This window comes from Stegostoma tigrinum, chromosome 23 (assembly GCF_030684315.1).
Source record: "Stegostoma tigrinum isolate sSteTig4 chromosome 23, sSteTig4.hap1, whole genome shotgun sequence".
NCBI classification, from domain to species: Eukaryota; Metazoa; Chordata; class Chondrichthyes; order Orectolobiformes; family Stegostomatidae; genus Stegostoma; species Stegostoma tigrinum.
Genome location: NC_081376.1, coordinates 7,295,770 through 7,316,211, shown reverse-complemented (window position 1 = coordinate 7,316,211; position 20,442 = coordinate 7,295,770). Strand labels below are relative to the sequence as shown.

The window sequence follows — 20,442 nt, the reverse complement described above, 5'->3', positions numbered from 1 at the left end:
AAAATTGATTACATAAAACAGGCTTTAATTTTTATTTTGATTTCCCTGATTCACTTGCTACAAAGCCTGTGTTTTAGGTAAATAATTCCTTTGTAGCTGTTGGAAATAAAACCGGATAACACAAATCCAGACATTGTTGGCCAAAGTAATGCTATTCCCTCCAGTCTGGATTCTGAATCAAAACTGGTTGACAGTAATATTTCCTTAGTAGGTTGGCTGTAAGATTCCTGTGTGGAATAAGGGTTTCTATATAGTCTCTCCCCACTCCTGACCTCATTTAGCCTCTGGTGAAGGTATTAACTCATCCTAGAATAGAGATAGCACCCCTCCATCTTTCATTGAAGGTCTATCCTATCAGACCAAGCTGAGGGATTACAGGGGGCTGTTTGCTTACTATCACAAACAAGCCAAGATCGTTCTAAAACCTGAACTATCTAGAAGAGGTATTTGATGTATAGCGTCAAGAAGACATTCACTTTCACAACTTAATGATATCAAGTGTTTTTCCAGCGCCATGAAATGGGTGATATAGCCCACAGATAACCCTCCTCAGTGGGTTAGTTTTTGTGACTGATAGATGCACATTAGTGAGAATGTCCCAATAAATTCTGGGAGAGGTCAAACTTGGCTGTCCTATTCCTGCTAGCCACTCAGAAATGCAACAGAACTGCGACTCAATGTAAGTTGGCAGTCCTATTCAGTAAGAATGGTGGTGGACTGCTGTGAAACTCTATTCACAAAGGAGTGCTTACCTGATATTGCAGCAGTAGAGAAGAAACATTCCTCTGCACCTCACAGACAGTACCTGTAGAATTAGATTAGACTAGATTCCCTACAGTGTGGAAACAGGCCTTTTGACTCAACAAGTCCGCACCGACCCTCTGAGCATCCCATCCAGAACCATCCACGTACCTATAACTCATGGAAGCAACACATCCCTGAACACTACGGGCATGTGAAATGCTGATTGTGAGCCTGAAAAGTAGGTCAATGTTCCATTCTCCAAAGCTATCAAAGAAAGCTCTCCCTTCCCAAAAAATGAGCTGTTTCGCTCTACATTGAATGCTTCATTTGTGCTGGAAGAAAATGAATTGTTTAAGTTCTGACATAGTTAAAATATTGTGGCAGCATCAGTTAGTCCTGGTCAGAATATGGGTCATTTGTCTTCACAGAATGACTTAGAGTCCAAAGATGTGTAGTCAAGCGGATTGGCCATGCTAAATTACCCATAGTGTGCAGAGTGGTGATGCTGTCGCTCTAAGAAAGGTTATTTTGACCTGTGTTTTATTTTGAAGAAGTTGTAAAGCCAGATCTGCCGAAATGGCTATGAGAGACTGCCTAAGTCGACAATCAGACAGGCAAGGGGAGTGGCCAGTTCTCCAAATCAGGTCTTTTTTTTAGCTGCAGCATTCACAAGATGTTTTCAGTAGCAGAAGGGGTGCAAGCTTCAGTAAGTGATTCCTAAATGACTTTCTCTGAAATCTCTCTGGATGTTGTTCCCTCCTGTCTGTAAGGATCTGTGTTTGAATTTACCTTTTTGCCAAGGGGAGTGTTTATGGGGTGTTACTATTTGGGAACAGTTAATTAGTTAAGTTACTGTATTGAGTATTCGGGTAAGTTATTCTAAATTTCTCTTTATTTTGTCCATGTTTTAACTGCGGTGTTTCAATTAAGTTATGTTTTGCTTAAAGCCAAGTGGTTAGACCAGTTGCCTCAAACCTGGAACACCCACCTGTAAAATAAGAAAACATTAGGGTCTAGGCTGCCTTCTTAAAATATTTTGAGAGGGTCTGGCCTGGTCCATAACACCAAAGATGTGTGGGCTAGGTGGATTAGCCATGGGAAATGCAGGGTTACAGGATAGAGTGAGGGCAGTACTGGGTAGATATTTTAAAAGACATTTGGATAAACCCATGAATAAGAAATGTTTGGAAGGTCAGTATGGAACTGATGGAATGATCTGCTTCCACACTGTAGGATTTCTATGATAGCCGTGGACAGCAGTAAAGCAGCATGCTAAAAGTATCAAAATCAACAACATCTGAGCTATCCCAGCAAATAAATACCAAATCTAGATGAGAACCTTAGTTGTTTAATTCCTTGGCTCAAGAAGGTACCAAGCTCAGTTGAAGTTCTTCTATTCATGAGCTTTTGAAGATCAACCAACTCAGTAATCATCAATAGATAGTGGGAACTGCCGATGCTGGAGAATCTGAGATAACAAGGTGTAGAGCTGGATGAACACAGCAGGCCAAGCAGCATCAGAGGAGCAGCAGGAGCAGGATTTCTGAAGAAGGGCCTCGGCCTGAAACGTCAACCTTCCTGCTCCTCTGATGCTGCTTGCTCTGCTGTGTTCATCCAGCTCTACACCTTGTTATCTCAGTAAACATCAAAGAGGGTTTGAGTTATAGGGAGGGGCTGAATAGGCTGGAGCTTCTTTCATTGAAGCATAGGAGGTCGAAGGGTGACTTATAGAGGTTTATAAAATCATGAGGAGTATAGATAGGGTGAATGGCAGGTGTTTTTTCCCTAGGATGGAGGATTTTAAGATTAGGGGTCATTTTTTTAAGATGAGAGGAGAAAGATTTAAGAAGGACATGAAGAGCAACACTTTTTTACAGAGAGGCTCTTCTGTGGAATGAGCTTCCAGAGGAAGTGGTGGATGCAGGTACAGTTACAACATTTGAAAGACATTTGGATAAACCCATGGATGAGAAATATTTGGACAGATTTGAGCGAAGTGGAGGCAGGTGGGACTAGTTTAGTTTGCAGTTATGGGTGGGTTGGACTGAAGGGTTTGTTTTTGTGCTGTATGCATCTGTGAAGAGGTTTTCCTGCTTAAATATATAACTTAAGAAATGCACTACCAACCAAACCCTCAGCAAAGCCTTTTGTAAATATAAGATATAAATTTCAGACATTTTAAACTAACAGTAAACAGGAAACATTGTGTGTCTCCAATCCAGCTGAAGTATTGTGCAGTTCATAGTGCACAAGCTGAGAAACCAATTGAATGCATAGTCCAATCAGGTACAGAGAAAGCAAAAAAAATGGGAGAAACAACTGAAGTTGGAACCAGCAAAGATGAGCAATTGAAAAGTACTATACATCTGATTGATTTCTAATTTTAATACTTAATATTTTGAAACCTCAACCAACAATTGAATCACAGAATTGTTGCAAGACATAAGGAGGCCATTCGGCCCATTGGAAGTCCATTGGCTCTATTACCAAGTATAATTACCTGCATTTTCCCCATATCCCTGCACACCTTTTCTATCCAAATAACCATCCAATGCCCTCTTGAATGATTTCAATTGAACCTGCCACATTTGTCAGTGCCTCCTCAGCCCTTGTTGTGAGGAAGAAAGGTTTTTTTCACTTCACCCTTGCGTTGTTTGCATATTACTTTAAATCTTGGCTTTATTTAAACCAAAGTTGAAAAGGGAATCTACATCTGTTGTAGTTTTCAGTGTCAAAAATTTTGTTTGGAAATCATTATCAATTACCACATTGTTTAAAAACAACTTCATACTAAAAAAAAACCGTGGACACTGTAATCAGAAACAAAAACATAAGTTGCTGGAAATGCTCAGCAGGTCTGACAGCACCTGTGGAGAGAAATCAAAGAACTTTTTGCAATGAGTGACCCTTCCTCAGTCATTGTTTTTCAGCACTGAGCCTGAACCATGCCCCGAAAGTGAGACTTGCAAAGGAGGTTAGTTTGCCAGCTGTTGCCAACTTCACATGTAACTTGTGTCTGATTTTATGTAACAGTAATTGACTGTTAAATTTTGAAAATGTACGTGACCATTAAATGATATGGCTGCTAGATTGTTACTTATGACAATTAATAACCTGCCAAGGAAAAGTGCTGAGAATGTGATAAAGTCTCTACGTGTTGTTCTGATCCAAACTGACGTTATTACTGGACAAATCAGACCTCACTCTTAAACTTTGCACGATAAGCCTTGTATTTTTGGCTTTATAAACAGACATTACTGCAGCTTGCGGATGAATGGTAAAGCAGAAGTTGTATTTTTGCAGAAGAAATGAAGATCAAATAGAATAAATCAAAGTATTTACATATAATAAAATGTGAGGCTGGATGAACACAGCAGGCCAAGCAGCATCTCAGGAGCACAAAAGCTGACGTTTCGGGCCTAGACCCTTCATCAGAGAGGGGGATGGGGTGAGAGTTCTGGAATAAATAGGGAGAGAGGGGGAGGCGGACCGAAGATGGAGAGAAAAGAAGATAGATGGAGAGGAGAGTATAGGTGGGGAGGTAGGGAGGGGATAGGTCAGTCCAGGGAAGACGGACAGGTCAAGGAGGTGGGATGAGGTTAGTAGGTAGATGGGGGTGCGGCTTGGGGTGGGAGGAAGGGATGGGTGAGAGGGAGAACCGGTTAGGGAGGCAGAGTCCAACCTGTTTCTGCCTCCCTAACCGGTTCTTCCTCTCACCCATCCCTTCCTCCCACCCCAAGCCGCACCCCCATCTACCTACTAACCTCATCCCACCTCCTTGACCTGTCCGTCTTCCCTGGACTGACCTATCCCCTCCCTACCTCCCCACCTATACTCTCTCCACCTATCTTCTTTACTCTCCATCTTCGGTCCGCCTCCCCCTCTCTCCCTATTTATTCCAGTTCCCTCTCCCCATCCCCCTCTCTGATGAAGGGTCTAGGCCCGAAACGTCAGCTTTTGTGCTCCTGAGATGCTGCTTGGCCTGCTGTGTTCATCCAGCCTCACATTTTATTATCTTGGAATTCTCCAGCATCTGCAGTTCCCATTATCTCTTATTTACCTATCTTTACATATCTTATTTACAAGTTTAAAGATTTCAAAACACATTTTGAAATACAATCCAATGAATCTCAAAATCCTTCTTTTACAGTACTCCTACAAGAGAATATTACCTTCCATTTCATATCTCTAAGGCTTAATTTAACTGTCGCTTTCATTCCCCTTATTAGGAATCTGTTATCCTTTTCCTGGAGCCTTCATATGAGTGTGTTTAGACTTTATTAGCTACAAATAATTCATACAGGGTGTGTTGTGGTTGATTGGTTCGTCGAGCTGGTTCATTGTTCTGCAGACATTTCGTTACCCTGCTGGGTAACATCAGCAGTGCAGCCTGCAGTGAAGCACTGTGTGTTTTCCTGCCTGGGTTTTTAAACTCTGGGGTTTGTTGAGCTGGATTACCTCACTTCTGGTTTTCCTTCTTGCTAGAGAGTATATGGGGTGGAGTTCAATGTTTATTGATAGCTTTCTTCATGGACTACCAGGCTTCTAGGAATTCCCATGCCTGTCTCTGCTTTGCTTGTCCCAGGATTTTGGCGTTGTCCCAGTCGCATTGGTGGCGCACCTTATCCATGTGGATAGAGATGAGTGGGTATTTTTGTAGCCAGTTGGTGTCATTGTGCCCTTGTGGATAATTTCCTTCCTGTTTGCCCAATATCGTGTTACTCACAGTCTCTGCAGGGAATCTTATAGATGACATTGGTCCTGTCCATAGTGGGGAGTGGCTCTGGACTCGCTATGGACAGGACCAATGTCATCTATAAGATTCCCTGCAGAGACTGTGAGAAACACTACATCAGACAGGAAGGAAACTAACAACGAGGCGACAGAAACACCAACTGGCTACAAAAGGACACAAGCAATACTCACTGAGATAACAAGATGTAGAGCTGGATGAACACAGCAGGCCGAGCAGCATCAGAGGAGCAGGAAAGCTAACGTTTTGGGCCTCATCTCTTTCCACGCGGACAAGGAGAACCATCATTTTGACTGGGACAAGCTAAGCAGAGACAGGCATGGGAATTCCTAAAAGCCTGGTACTCCACGAAGAAAGCCATCAATAAACACATAGAGCTCGACCCCATATACACTCCATTGCGAAGGAAAACTGGAAGTGAGGTAATCCAGCTCCACAAATACCAGAGTTTAAATACCAGGCAGGAAAACACAACGGCGCTTCATCAGAGGCTGCACTGATGTTACCCAGCAGGGTCATGAAACGTCTGCAGAACAATGAACCAGCTCGGCGAGCCAACCAACCACAACACTCACAACCAGAGCCTCAAATCTACTCCAAAACCACACACACACACACACGTTGTAAACAAACACTTCTGGTCTAGAGCTTATAAAAGAAAATCCCTGCACTGAGGCAACCTCTTTTGTAAAAGTTCTAGACTATGCATCTCAAGTACCCAACTACTTTACACATCCAGCATCAACATCTGAAAACTGATCTAAACTAAAGCTAAAAGCCCTTTTTCACCAAAGCTATGCCTTTTCCCCTTGAGTAAGTTCTGGAAACCTCTATCTGAAAGCCCAGTACACAATATTGTTTGTTCACTCGTAAACTCTACCAATGTAAACAAATTCCCGTTAACCTCCCGAAACTATTTCTCCCAGACATTTTCTTTAAAAAAAAACCACCGTGGCTACAAGTTAGTCATTAAAACCCTTCAGGCATACAAAAAACTCATGCCACTAGTTAACTTTCAAGCAACTTAAAGTGGAACATTTAGATGTTATCAGAGACTAAACAAAACTAAAACTTACATTTAAGCACCATTTCTGAAGAAGTTCCCGTCAGGACCCTATCAACTTACCTGGTCCTCTGATGCTGCCTGGCCTCCTATGCTCCTCCAGCTCCACACTGTGTTACCTGAGACTTAATGGTTTTGCATAACACTGCAACGTGTTCAAGTTTTAAAGGAGATTAAAGGTGGCAGCTCTCAATGCCTCAATCAGAGTAATAAGTTACAGAAAGTAATGTAGCATATCAATCCATTTTACTATCTAATAAGAACTCTGGCATAAAATGGTTTTTCATTTTTATTTCAAAATAAATGTTATTAAACTGCATATAACTCTTACACCTTAGATGACAAAATATATTTGTGTATACTGTACATTGAATAAAGTGTTATTCTGCATTGTACATTCTTTTGTGTCAAGTTCTGGTTGTGTGAAACTTCTCTTTTTTTTAAATCCTTGAGGTTTAGAACAGCTATGTGTTAAGCTATTTTGACATTTTGACGGTGGCTGTTCTTCTGGCTGGGTTCAAAGGTTCTAATTTATTTCTTTCAGCAGTTGTTCTTGTTCAGCAGAATGTAATTTTGAATGGTTGGTAACATTCCAACTCACTAATGGAGTCTTTGCAGGGTTTGTTGACACAGCATTCAAGGAGAATGCAAGATTGTTTCATTTGTTCTCCTTATGTACAAGTTTTAAAAGGATAGTTGATTGTAGTTGTAATTTTGTCATTTATGTATTTATACAGATTTATGGGCTGTCCAAGACTTTCAAACGATATTATGGAGTTCATGATTTTGTTTAACAGTCCGATGCACCTAGTATCAACTATAATGGGAGTGATGAGTCGAGGTAGTGGAGGGATTGACGGGAAATTGGGTATCTGTGGGGCAGAGGTTTGATTGATGGGTCAGGTCTGTGAGGATTGTGTGTCTAGGATCAGGTGACCAGGTCAGGGAATTGAGTGGTGAGGTTGAGTTGGAGTTGAGGGTGGAGTGTCCCAGGGAGAAGTGCAGTGTAGGCTTAGTATGAGTGACTGGGGGATCCATAGTGCAGTTATCCAGGGGTTAGAGCAGACTTACGTCCTTTACCTTTTCCTGGGTATCTATCTACATAGATAATTCAGAGGCCTCAATGTTCTGACTCTAACTTAGTGCTGGAGACAATGTCAGAGGGTTCTAGATGCATGTTAATTGTCCATCAGAAGTTTCAACTCCTTGAACAATGAACTCATGGTCAGTTAATTGGATTGTCTCGTTGTCCCTACTCCATGATTTCAGGGTCTCCATTTTCCTGGAGGCTGCAATATTGAGGCAATCATTGAAGGTACCACAAATGCATCTGAGATAACAAGATGGAGAGCTGGATGAACACAGCAGGCCAAGCAGCATCAGAGGAGCAGGAAAGCTGATGTTTTGGGTCCAGACACTTCAGGGAAAAAAAAATTCTGAAGAAGGGTCTAGACCCGAAACGTCAGCTTTCCTGCTCCTCTGAAGCTGCTTGGCCTGCTGTGTTCATCCAGCTCTACACCTTGTTATCACAAATGCGTGAATACCACTTTGTCAAGGGTTGTTAGAGCTGGGTAATAAATGTTATTCTTTCTAGTGACTCTCACATCCATGGCTACCTTTTTGTTAAAGGAAACCCAGTTCTGTCTGTTGCAGGCACATACATTTGACCTGGCATTATACATATGTTGTCCTCACAAAGTTCAATGTGCACAGAGACTCTTTCTTTTATATAACATTATCATCATGTCATTGAGGTCAACTCATCAAGTCTGCATTGGTCCAAAACAGCTCCCTAACTGTTCTATTCCCATTTTTCATCGCCTGGCCCATAGCCTTGTATGCCTTGACATTGCAAGTGCACATCTAAATACTATTAAATATTATGAGGGTTTCTGCCTCTACCATCCTTACAAGCAGTGAGTTCCAGATTCGCACCATCCTCTGTGTGAAAAATAAGTCCTCTTATCCCCACTCAACCTCCTGCCTCTTATCTTAAATCCGATCTCTCTATCAAAGAGAAATGTTTCTTCTTGTCTACCTTATCTTTACCCCCTCATAATTTTATATATCACAATGACTGAAACTCTCTAGTCCAGGGAACACCCTGGTAAAGCTCCTCTGCTCCCTCTCCAGTGCTATCACATCCCTCCAATAATGTGGACCTCAGAACTGCACACAATACTATGGTTGTAGCCTAATTAATGATTTATACACTTTCCTGCTCTTAAACTCTGTGCCTCTGCTAATAAAGACAAGTATACTATATGCCTCTTAACCACTTTATTCACCTATCCTGCTACATTAAGGGGCCAGTGTACATGCAAGCCAAGATACCTCTGACCTTCAGTGCTCCCAGTGTCTCACCATTCATTCTATATTCCTTTGCTCTGTTCGTCCTGCACAAATGCATCACTTCAACACTTCTCGAGATTGAATTCCATTTGCAGCTGATCAGCCTATCTATTTTATCCTGTAACCTAAGGCTATCCTCCTCACTATCTATGAAGCCACCAGTTACCACACCATCCATGAACTTCCTGATCAACCTTCCTACGTAAAGGCTAAATTGTTTGCATATACCACAGGCAGGAAGGGCACCAACACTGATCTCGGTGGGATCCCACTGGATGCTGGCTTCCAGTCACAAAAATACCCTTTGACCTTCATCCTCTGCTTCCTGCTGCTCAGCCAATTCTGTATCTAACTTGCCAAATTCCTTTGGACCTATGGGCTCTTATCTTTGCTGTGCATCTCCCATGAGGGACCCTATCAGAAGCCTAGTGATTTACAGTGGTACTGTCTGCCTATATAACAAGGAGGCCATCGCTTTCTGAAAGCAAAGGATGCTATTCAAAAGACAATCACACTGCAAAAACATAAAACCACCATTACCATTGTCCTTGTTTTATCTCAACACCAAAATCTGATGTATATCCAAATTCCAAACCAGTACAGCTTTTGCAACAGTGCATAAGATGAAAAATAGACAAGGCCCTTCAATTTATTTCACTATAATCTTGTAATATTGCAAAAATAATCACTTACAACAGCTTCACTCTGCCTTTTACATTAATATAAAATAACTAAACATATATCTGGAAGAGTACAACACAAACCATACTCCCAGAGTGCAGGAAAAGCGAAAGAAATGGGCCAAATTTACATTTGAAATGCTTGAATATTGTCTGAGAGGCAAAAACACTAATGAAATAAGGGATCCTATAGTTTTGAATTTCTACGAAAGAGAGACTTGGATGAGACTCCCAGCTGGTGGAGTAAATTGGAACAATGCTTGTAATTTTCTGTCATTTAAATGCACAATGAGATAAAGAAAAGTTTGTAATCCAATGTTTCTTATTGATATCGATGGCGAGCAATTCTCCCAGTTAAGGTACAAATTCGCAACTTTCCTCCAATGCGTTTTCAGTGAACTTACAAATATTTAATGTTTCTAATGAAGATCCCTGTATAAAAATACAGATAAATGTTGTATTGTATATACTGAGATCTATTGTTGACAGACAATTTGTTTATTAGTTTCCTGAGTTCATTTAAGAATTAAGAATCATTTTGATACAAATACCTAACTGCATTCAATAGTGCAAGGCCAGATTTTCTAACACTTTGATTGCCTCATCACTCCTTTCTTTAATAGAATCAGAGGTCTACAGCATGGAAACAGGCCCTTTGGCCCTACTTACCTGTGCTACCCTGTTTTCACAATTTAAACCAGTCCCATTTGCCTGTCTATTGATCCATATCCCTCTATACCCATCCCATCCATATACCTGTTTAATTATTTCTTAAAAGATGAAACTGTACTCGCTTCTATCACTACCTTTGGCAGCCTGTTCCAGACACTCACCACCCTCTGTGTGAAATATTTGCCCCTCTGGACCCTTTTGTATCTGTCCCCTCTCACTTTAAGCTTATGTCCTCTAGTTTTGGCCCTGGGGAAGGGTTGTCAGCTCACTACCTTATCTATGCCTCTCATGATTTTATAGACTGCTGTCAGGGCTCTTATACTCCACGGAACAAAGTCCCAGCCTATCCAACTGTTCCTTATAACTCAAACTTTCCAGTCCAGGTAGCATCCTGGTAAATCTCTTCTGCACTCTGTCTAGGTTAATAATATCCTTCACATCAACAAAGAAAGACATTGGTCGCAAAAGTGAATTGCAATAATTGCGTTCCTTACCCTGGACCTGTCCAAATGCTCCCCTGGGGTTATTCGACCAGTATGCTCTGTTTGAGCTGAAGGGCCTCTTCCTGTGCTTCTTAGATTCACATTTTACACAGAGCATCACATCAGGGGAAGCAATGGCCTAGTCACTAAACTATTAATTCGGTGAGTCTGGTAATGTTCTGGGGACTCCAGTTCAAATCCCCATGGCTGACGATGGAGATTGAATTTGATTTTTTGTTTTAAAAGTTAGAAATATGCGTCTAATGATGACCAGGAAACTATTGTCGATTGTTGGGGAAACCCCACCTGGTTTACTAATGTGCTTTAGGGACAGGAACTACTGTCCTTGCCTGGTCTGGCCTACATGTAACTCCAGACCCACAGCAATGTGGTTGGCCCTTAACTGATCTCTTGGCAACTCGGGATGTACGATAAATGCTTCCCTAGCAAGTGACATCTGCGTAACATAAAAACTAGGAACAGGGATAGGGAATTCAGTCCCTTGAGCCTAATCCTCCATTTGATAAGATCATGTCCTGTCTCTTCTCAGCCTCAACTCCATTTTCTTGCCTATTTTCCATAGTCCTTTAACCCATCATTAATCAATAATCTGTCTCACTGCTCCTTTTAAATATCTGTCCCAACATCCACTGCTCTCAGGATAGTGAATTCCATAGATGCATGCCCTTATTGAGAGATGTAATTTCTCCTCACCTGTGTTTTAATCTGCAATCCCTCATCCTAAAAATATAACCTCTCATTCTAGATTGTCCACATTAGGTAACATCTTTTCTATGTCTACTTTATCAAACCCCTTTAGCATCTTATACACCTCAGTTAGATTTCTACTCACCTTCTCAGAAAGAATACAGGCCTATACTCGAGACAGCATCGACCTAAACTATTCAATCTCTCTCTATAATTCAAACCCCTCATCTCTGGAATCAATCTTGTGGTCCTCCTCTGAACTGCCTCTAATACAACTATTTCCCTCCTCAAGTAAGGGACCAAAAACTGCCCACAGTTCTCTGGGTGTGGTCTCACTAACACCCTGTACAGTTGGAGCAACACTTCCTTACTTTTATAACTGTTGCCTTTCTCAATGAATGCCAAAATTCCATATGCGCTCCTTATTACCTGCTGTACCAACATATTAGTTTTCTGTAACTCATGAGGACCCTCACACCTCTGTGCACTGGAACACTTGCAGAGTTAGGTTAGGAGTCAGACTATCAGCCGTACAGGAGTTAGTCCACATTTCAAATTATCTAAGATTTCTGGGGTAACTATTCATTTAACTGCAACGAAGCACTCTGAATTCTCCGCTTTAAATGGAGACTTTTAGAAGTTCCAGGCAAAGGGGAATCAGAAGTTTTTAATTTCCCAAGAAACACCCTTGTATACTGCGACATCAGGAGTCCCAGAAGATCCCAATTTTCAACTCTGCAAATCCCATCAATCCTTCAGAATTGATGACCTGGCCATCAGAAAATCTGGGCCAATGATTTTGCAATGTCATTGTGGATTTGTAACCAGAATTGTTAAGTATTTTAAAGCCCTAGTGTGGAGACTGGTGTCGCTTAGTTGGCTGGTTACACTGGATAAGAGATGTCTACTGCAATCATGGCTAGTGATGCTATTGTGCAGCCCCTGATTCGGTGGCACGGTGGCTCAGTAGTTAGCGTTGCTGCTTCACAGTGCTCGGGACCTGGGCTCAGTTCCAGTCTCAGGCTCTTGTGCTCCTCCTTGCCATTTCTTCTGAGTGCTCTAATTTCCTCCCACAGTCCAAAGATATGCAGTTTAGGTGGATTGGCCATGCTAAATTTGAGTCGTAGAGCTGTGCAGCATGGAAACAGACCCTCCAGTCCAACTCCTCTATGCCAACCAGATATCCCAAATTAATCTAGCCCCCATTTGGCTCATATCCCTCTAAACCATTCCCTTTCATGTACCCACTTAGATGCTTTTTAAATGTTTGTACCGGCCTCCACCACTTCCTGTGGCAGCTCATTCTGTACACAGACCACCCTCTGCTTGAAAAAGTTGTCTCTTTTGTCCTTTTAAATCTTTCCCCTCTCGTCTTAAATCTATGCCCTCTAGTTTTGGACTCTGCTACTTTGGGGAAAATGTCCTTGCCTATTCACTCTATCTATGTCCCTCATGATTTTATTTGCCCATAGTGTCCAGAGATGTGCAGGTTGGATGGGTTGAGTTACAGAGATAGGGTGGGGATTTGAGTTTGATTGGGATGCTTTTCGGAGGGTTGGTGTGCACTTGAAGGGCTGAATAGCCTGCTTCTACACAGTAGGACTTCTATGATTGATGCAGAGTTCAGATGGAGCTCAATGTTCTGAGTTTCAAACAGGGCTGTGGTGGAGCAGATGATGGGGAGCTGAAGATATGGTTCTGCTCTTTGCACTGGTCCGGGTGGACCCCCTGTACAACACAGACAGTGTGTGCTGCATCATTCTGTCAGCAGTACACTGCCCAATTGGAGCCAGCAATGAGGTGATGTTCTGGACGCTGAAGAATTGGGAGAATTGGAGGTTGTCAGGGCCCAAGCAGAGAGGCAGTTTTGTATCCTAGGGTAAAGGGGGCTTTGGGTTCTAAGAGAAAGGCAAGCTGTTGGGTCTGGTGGAAAGGCAGGGTGTTAGGTCAGGGCCCAGGAATGTGGAAAGGAGGAAGATGAGGACAGTGGGTAGGATGAAGTCTATTCCCTTGCCCATGACAGAGCTGAGCTGCATTGGAACTAGGAGTCAGGCAGGATCTGACATCTAGTTCCAGTAGATGATAGCTGGGTGCAGCAGACTATCATGTAATGTAAATTAGCCTTTGGTCTTCATGCCAGAATTTGCTTGTCAGGGTAAACTTTAGCCTCTATTCAAATCATAGGACCTCTATAATGCAGAAAGAGAACATTCAGCCCACTGAGTCCTCACCGACCCTCCACCCAGGCCCACAAGCTACCCCTGCCAACCCCATTTTATCCCATAGCTATTTCACCTACCCTGCACACCCCTGGACACTAGGGGCAAATTAGCATGGCCAATCCACCTAAACCCCACATCTTTGGAGTATGGGAGGAAACCAGAATGCCTGGAGGAAACCCACGCAGACACTGGGAGAATGTGAAAACTCCACACAGACAGTTGCCCGAGGGTAGAATCGAACCCAGGTCCCTGGTGCTGTGAGGCTGCGGTGCTAACCACTGAGCCACCATGTTTGTGTTCCCATCTGCTGTCTGCCATTAAGAGCTCACGTTTGGAATTGCACAGCTTCATGCCTTTATGTGATCTTCCCCTCCTGGACACTGCCATGCTGCAGGTCTACACTGGACCATTAGTTAGGGTGGGAATTCAGATGGGACGTAGCTGTGGAGTGTGAAATGGTATGATGTGGTGGTTAACAGTGACTAGGCCAAGGGAGTAGAGTTGTATCTGGAGTTGTATGTGTGAGGGAGTGACAGCCATGTCAGCAATGCACTATGGCAAGTGTGGGTTTGGGCCCGTTGTGCCAGTGATGGGTATTACCAACACTTATTCATAGTGGCCCTTTGTAAATATGTGAGGGGAGCAAAGTTTAAAAGAGATGTACAAGGCAAGCTTTTCACACAAAGGGGCGTGAGTACCGGAAACGCACTGCCAGAGGAGCTGGTGGAATCACCACCATCTGCACAGGCACAATTTGCCTCTCCATATTAAAACTGTCACTTACAGGGTCTGTAACCCTCTATTCCCTTCCTCGTCAGGTATTCTTCAAGGAGCTGCTGTTGTGTCTGCTTTTTCTTTTTCAGAGCCTGTCCACCATCTACAAGTCAGGAGTGTGATGGAATACTCCCCACTTGCCTGGATGGGTGTAGCCCTAACAATGCTCAAGAAGCTTGACACCATCCAGGACAAAGCAGCCACTTGATTGGCACCACATCCACTAACATCCACTCCCTCCCCCACCCGCGCTCAGGAGCAGCAGTGTGTACTATATACTAGATGCATTGCAGAAAATCACCAAAGATCCTCAGACAGCACCTTCCAAGCCCACGAACACTTCCATCTAGAAGGACAAGGGCAGCAGATATATGGGAACACTACTTCCTCTGAGTTCCCTTCCAAGCCACTCACCATCCTGACTTGGAAATATATTGTCGTTCCTCCACTGTTGCTGGGTCAAAATCCTGGAATTCCTTCCCTAATAGCATTATGGGTCAACCCACAGCTGGAGGAATGCAGCAGTTTAAGAAGTCAGCTCACCACCACCTTCTCAAGGGGCAACTAGGGATGAGGCAAGAAATGCTGACCAGCCATAAACACCCACATCCCACAAAATTAATAGAAACAAACAAACAAAGTAGACACAACAACAGCATTCGCCAAGCTCCTGAATGAATACATGATTAGGAAGGGAATAGAGGGTTACAGACCCTGTAAGTGAAGACCGTATTAGTATGGAAAGGCAAATTGTGTCTGTGCAGATTTGGGGCACCAAAGGGCCTGTTTCTATGCTGTATTGTTCTTTATTCTTCTTTGTTGAAAAACTGAAAAAACCCAGAAAATGCTGGGAATACTCAGCAGACCTGGCAACATGTGTGGAGAGAGAACCAACATTTCAGGTCAATGATCTATGATTAGACCTGGGAAAAGTTAGAAATGTAACACAGTTTAAGCAATATAGGGGTGAGGCTGGCAAAAGAACGAAAAGGGCAATCTTTAATCGGGTGAAATATACATTAAATGACAGAGTTCAATGTGTAAAGCTGAGGGGAAAGGTCGTTATGAAAGAGTAGGTATGAATAGCAAATTCATGAATAGTGGCCCTCTGGAAGGGCAGGAAGAAAGGGAATCAGACAAGAGAGCAAGATAACTACAACAAAGAAAAAGGAAACAAAATGGAGCAGAGGTAATGGTCTTCAAATGTTGAATTCAATTGTGATTCTGAAGTGCCCAGTTAGATATTTTTAAGCTTGCATTGAGCACTGCAGGAGGTCAAGGAGTGCGCGAGAGAAAATTGGAGATGTTGGGTTAACAGGCAATTGGGAACTCGGGGTCAAGCCTATGGATTGAACTGGACCTCAAAGCAGTGTGTTTCATTTCCTCACCATCTACAAAAATGACAAGTCAGACTGTGGTAGTGCAGAGAGTCAAAGAATTAATTGCAGCTTACAGAAAAAGAAAGAGCAAGGAAATTTTTTGGCTTCCACCAAGATGAGCCCAAAGGGACTGAGTTGGCCAATTGCTCATCCAATAACATCAACGCGAGGTATAAAAGTTTAATGCGACACATGTTCAAGTTGGATGAGCGAACACTTAGCGTCAATCCCATCCTCTGACAGGAGTGGGATGATATGGACAGATCCAACATCAGCTTTTGGTGGTCTGCACTGCTTCACAGATGTGTATTGTGGAATTGAACTGAAGTCTGTGTTTTCTGACTGGAAATAAAAGATATTGAGGGTACCAATATTCTTCAAATACACTGTTGCAAACCCTAATGGGGAAACCATAATCCAAAAACGATTATATTTGTCAAGCAACACACCAAATGAAGACTTCACCAATTAGATTCCACTTCTCATAACTTGAATGTTACTGAGAAAAAGACACATTTTGTCAAATCTTTCTATCTTCGGTGCCGTTTCAGAGCCTGAGTTGCGAGAGCTGCTGAACATGGTGCAATCATCAGCAAACATCCCCACTTCTGACTTTATGATGGAGGGAAGATTATTGATGAAGCAGCTGAAGATGATTAGCCCTTCCCTGCCCCACTGAGGGACTCCTGCGCAGATACCCTGGAGCTAAGATGATTGACTTCCAATAACCGCAAGCATTTTCCAGATAGGGCTTCTTGATGCCATATTCTGTGAAATTCTACATTGGTGTCAAGTACGGTCATCCTCACGTCAACTCTGTAGTTCAGTTTTTTTAAAATTCATGTTCAGAATAAGGTCAACAAGCTGTCTGGCCCTCGCAGAATCCAAACTGACCATCAGCGAACGGTGATTGTGGAGAAAGTGGCTGTTGATCGCACTGTAGGATATGTTACGCTTTCTTGTGGACGGGCGATAGTTGGCAATTAAATTGCTTGAATGCGGCATCTATCAAGACTACAATTCTTTTTCAGCTTTGCCACATTGGCACCTACTGTTTAGGAATGCCTAACTTTATTAGACCTGCAATCCCTCTCTAATCTTCTTACCGCCTGCACTGACCTTCGAGGTTGGTGCTTGTAGCAACTTCCTGAACCGGGAGCCAATCCTGCAATCAATGTGCCCAGACCAATCTCTGTGAGGGGAACATTGGAGTAGCTCACACACGTGAGCCAATGCAGCTTAGAGGTAATGTTGGCCCACTAGCTTGATGGTAATGGTGGACTGAAAATTAAGCCAGGCAATGAGGTCAAAGATTGTGCTCCAGTCCAACTCAACTGCTGCTGATGGTCGACAGTGTCTCATGAATACCCTGGTTTGGATTTCTAGTTCTGTTTACATCTGTCCTATTTAGCGTGGCGGCAATGTCTCAAGCCAATGAAGCGAGGCAGGGTCGTGCATCCTAAATGTGAAAATGGAACATTGGCTCCTGACTGCTGGACAGACACAACTGAGACAGCTAGATGAGTGAGGATGAGGTTATGAGGGGTTTTTAGATTTCCCTATCCATCTGCTACAGAAGCAGACTAGTCCCTATGTCCAGCTCACTCAGTCCTGGTGCTGCTGAGCTATGGCGCTACTGCTGATGGCTCCTCAGGTTCACCACGCAAAGAACATTCGGTGCCACTTTCTGAGCCCCCTCATGGGATAGTGTTGATTCATCAGCTGAGAGGGTGAATGGTGTGGGTTGCATGTTGTCAGTCGGTGGTAATCATTAGGTGGTTTCCTTTCTCATTTTTGATCAGCTGCTATAAGAATTCTTGGGGTCCGGAACAATGTTGAGGATTCCCAGGGCAACTCCCTCGTGACTATATCCCACTATGCCACCACCTCTGCTGAGTCTGTCCCATCTCACTGACAGTAAAGACCCAGTAATAGAGATGCTGGTATCTGGAGCTTTGTCTCTAAAATATGATACAGTGAATGAATCCATTCAATGTAGCTGTTTAACAAGTTTGGGGGAGCGCTCCGCAAATTTTGGCCCAACTCCCCATCTGATAGCAAGGTGTATCTTTGTCATTTCGGATGACTAGGCTAGTCCCAAGTGATTCAGCAGATTTTATTATAATTGACATCTCTGTAACAATTTGATACACATGAATAGCTTGCTCATACATTTGCGTGGGCAACCATCCTGCTGCGAGTCTGGGTCACATGTAGGCCAGAAGGCAGATCTCTTTCTTGAAGGGTTTTAATGAAGGAGATGGGAATTTACTGCAACCAATGATAGTTTAATGGTCACCGTTACTGAGGCTATGTTTAAATTCCAGAAATATCAATGAATGAAATTTTAAATTCCAGCAATTGGTGTGGTGGGATGTGAACATATCCAGAGTGTTAGTCGAGGTCTTTGGATTAGTAATTCTGTAGCACTATCACTGAGATATCCTGCTGCGACCAATGTAAACTGAGTGCTGAGGGAATGAAATGCATGGAACAGGGTTTCAATTATTTTGTGCTCAATTCTGGCAGCAAAACTAACACTTCCACCAACACAAAGTTGCTGGAAAAGCCCAGTAGGTCTGGTAGCACATTCGTGAAGGAAAAAACAGTTAACATTTTGGGTCCAGTGACCCTTCCTCAGAACCGTTGGCCGCTCAGCGGGACGGGGTGTGACGGGGGTCTTTTGGCCCGGCATGGCCTCACTGCGGACATCTAGCCTCTAGGTGATTCGAACACAGTCTCCTGGCCTTGAGAGGCGAAGTCTGGTGCGATCTGATGTCAAGAGCCAGTTTGGACTGGAGGCTCAGGGGTTCTGAGGAAGGGTCGCCCGACCCAAAATGTTAGCCCTGTTTTTTTCCTTCACAGATGAGCTGTCAGACCTATTGAGCTTTTCCAGCAACTTCTGCTTTTGTTCCTGATTTACAACATCCGCACTTCTTTTGGTTTTTATTTAATATTACCACCACTCAGGCTTCCATTAGAAGGGAAGCTGATGGTGATGCACCTTGTCAATGCATAAAAATCTTCCCCAATGTTTTGCAAAATGATTTTAACTGCTTTTCAGTTGACTTTTACAAGGGTGTACTTTGTATTTCTCATTGTCTAGGGCTGCTCGGAATGGTGGCTCATGTGATGTATACTCAGGTGTTCCAGGTGACAGTCAGTCTTGGACCAGAGGACTGGAGACCACACTCCTGGGACTACGGCTGGTCGTTCTGGTATGAGGTTTCATGTCTTTTCAATATCCCATCAATATATGTATCCCTCGGTAACCAAAACGTTTTTCTGGATGTCAAATTACCACTGCTTTTCATTTTTAACAGTAGGCGTTGTTCCTGTCCTTCGCATATTGTTCCTTTTACTATTCAGTGTTGAGCTTGAAGTAGAGTCTGCTACTGCAGTCAAGCAATGCAATGTCAGCTAAGTAAAGATTTGGTGATGACTGAGGAAAGATGTTTAAACACACAGAAAATTATACGGCATTACTTTCTGAGTTGACATATCTCAAGTAATCTCTAATTTCAGCAAATGGAACTTGTGAAGCCAGTCTCTGAAAATAATGTTCCAATGTTAGGTTTCAAATAATCCCTGCAGGGCAGGTAGAGACCATTCAGCCTATTGACTCTGCACCAACCCTCTGAAGAAAATCTCACCTTCACCCCCACCCTATCCCTACAAGTTTACCTATCCTTAGCATTGTTAGAATATCCTTAAAGGTCATAAACTTAAAAATATCAAAACATTCAGTGAATAGGTAAAAGAAAGAGGCAGAAAGCTTTCAAATCCTCTGAACAGTATCCCACGCAGAACCGATTCTCCCTTCCCATCCTGACTCCTGAAATCGTGCGTTTAAGATAGAAAACTGTTGGGGCCAGTTCATTAGATGTATTCAAGAGAAGATGGGCATGGCCCTTGCAGACAAATGGATCAAGAGGTATAGAGTGGGATCCTGAAATTGCATGATCAGGCATGATCATATTAAATGTTGGTGCAGGCTCGAAGGGCAGAATGGACAACTCCTGCACCTACTTTCTATGTTTCTAAAGTTAACCCACCTTGCCTGTACTACCCTGGGCACTCTGGGCAATTTGGCATGGTCAATCCACCTACCCTCCACGTCTTTGGACTGTGGGAGGAAACCAGAGCAAACCCACACAGACACAGGGAGGATGTACAAACTCCACACAGGCGGTCACCCAAAGCTGGAATCAAACCCAGGCCCCTGGTGCTGTGTGGTAGCAGTGCTAACCACTGAGCCACGGTGCCACCCGTCTACTTCATATTGCCTAAAGGAATCATTTAATTTTTATCACTCCTCCTAGTGATACACCTCTCACTAACTTTTCCACATGCAACATTCACCTGTGTGCTTTCTCCATTACAACTTTCTGACCTTAGGCAAAGAGCGACCTGCATACTGATTAAAATATCAGAACTGTCTAGCTTACTCCAATCATTTAATTACATAAATATTCAGCTCAGGTTTCTTTGCAGAAAACACAAACATTTTGGAGCATTGCGGATGAAATGTCAATGACAGGAAGTCAGTTACAAGCATGGTCAATTTCACTGGAAATGAACAAAACAGTTCCTGACTTTAAAGATGGGGCCAA

At 43.0% G+C, this 20,442-nt stretch overlaps 1 protein-coding gene across 2 annotated transcripts in view; it reads left to right on the top strand.

Annotated features, from left to right (window-relative positions):
* gsg1l (gsg1-like) overlaps window positions 1-20,442 on the top strand; it is a 225,242-nt gene that overhangs the window by 157,981 nt on the left and 46,819 nt on the right. For both annotated transcript variants that reach the window (XM_048552779.2, XM_048552778.2), the window contains one exon: window positions 18,936-19,047. In XM_048552779.2, coding sequence (XP_048408736.1) covers window positions 18,936-19,047 — 112 coding nt within the window. The remainder of the gene's footprint in view (window positions 1-18,935; window positions 19,048-20,442) is intronic.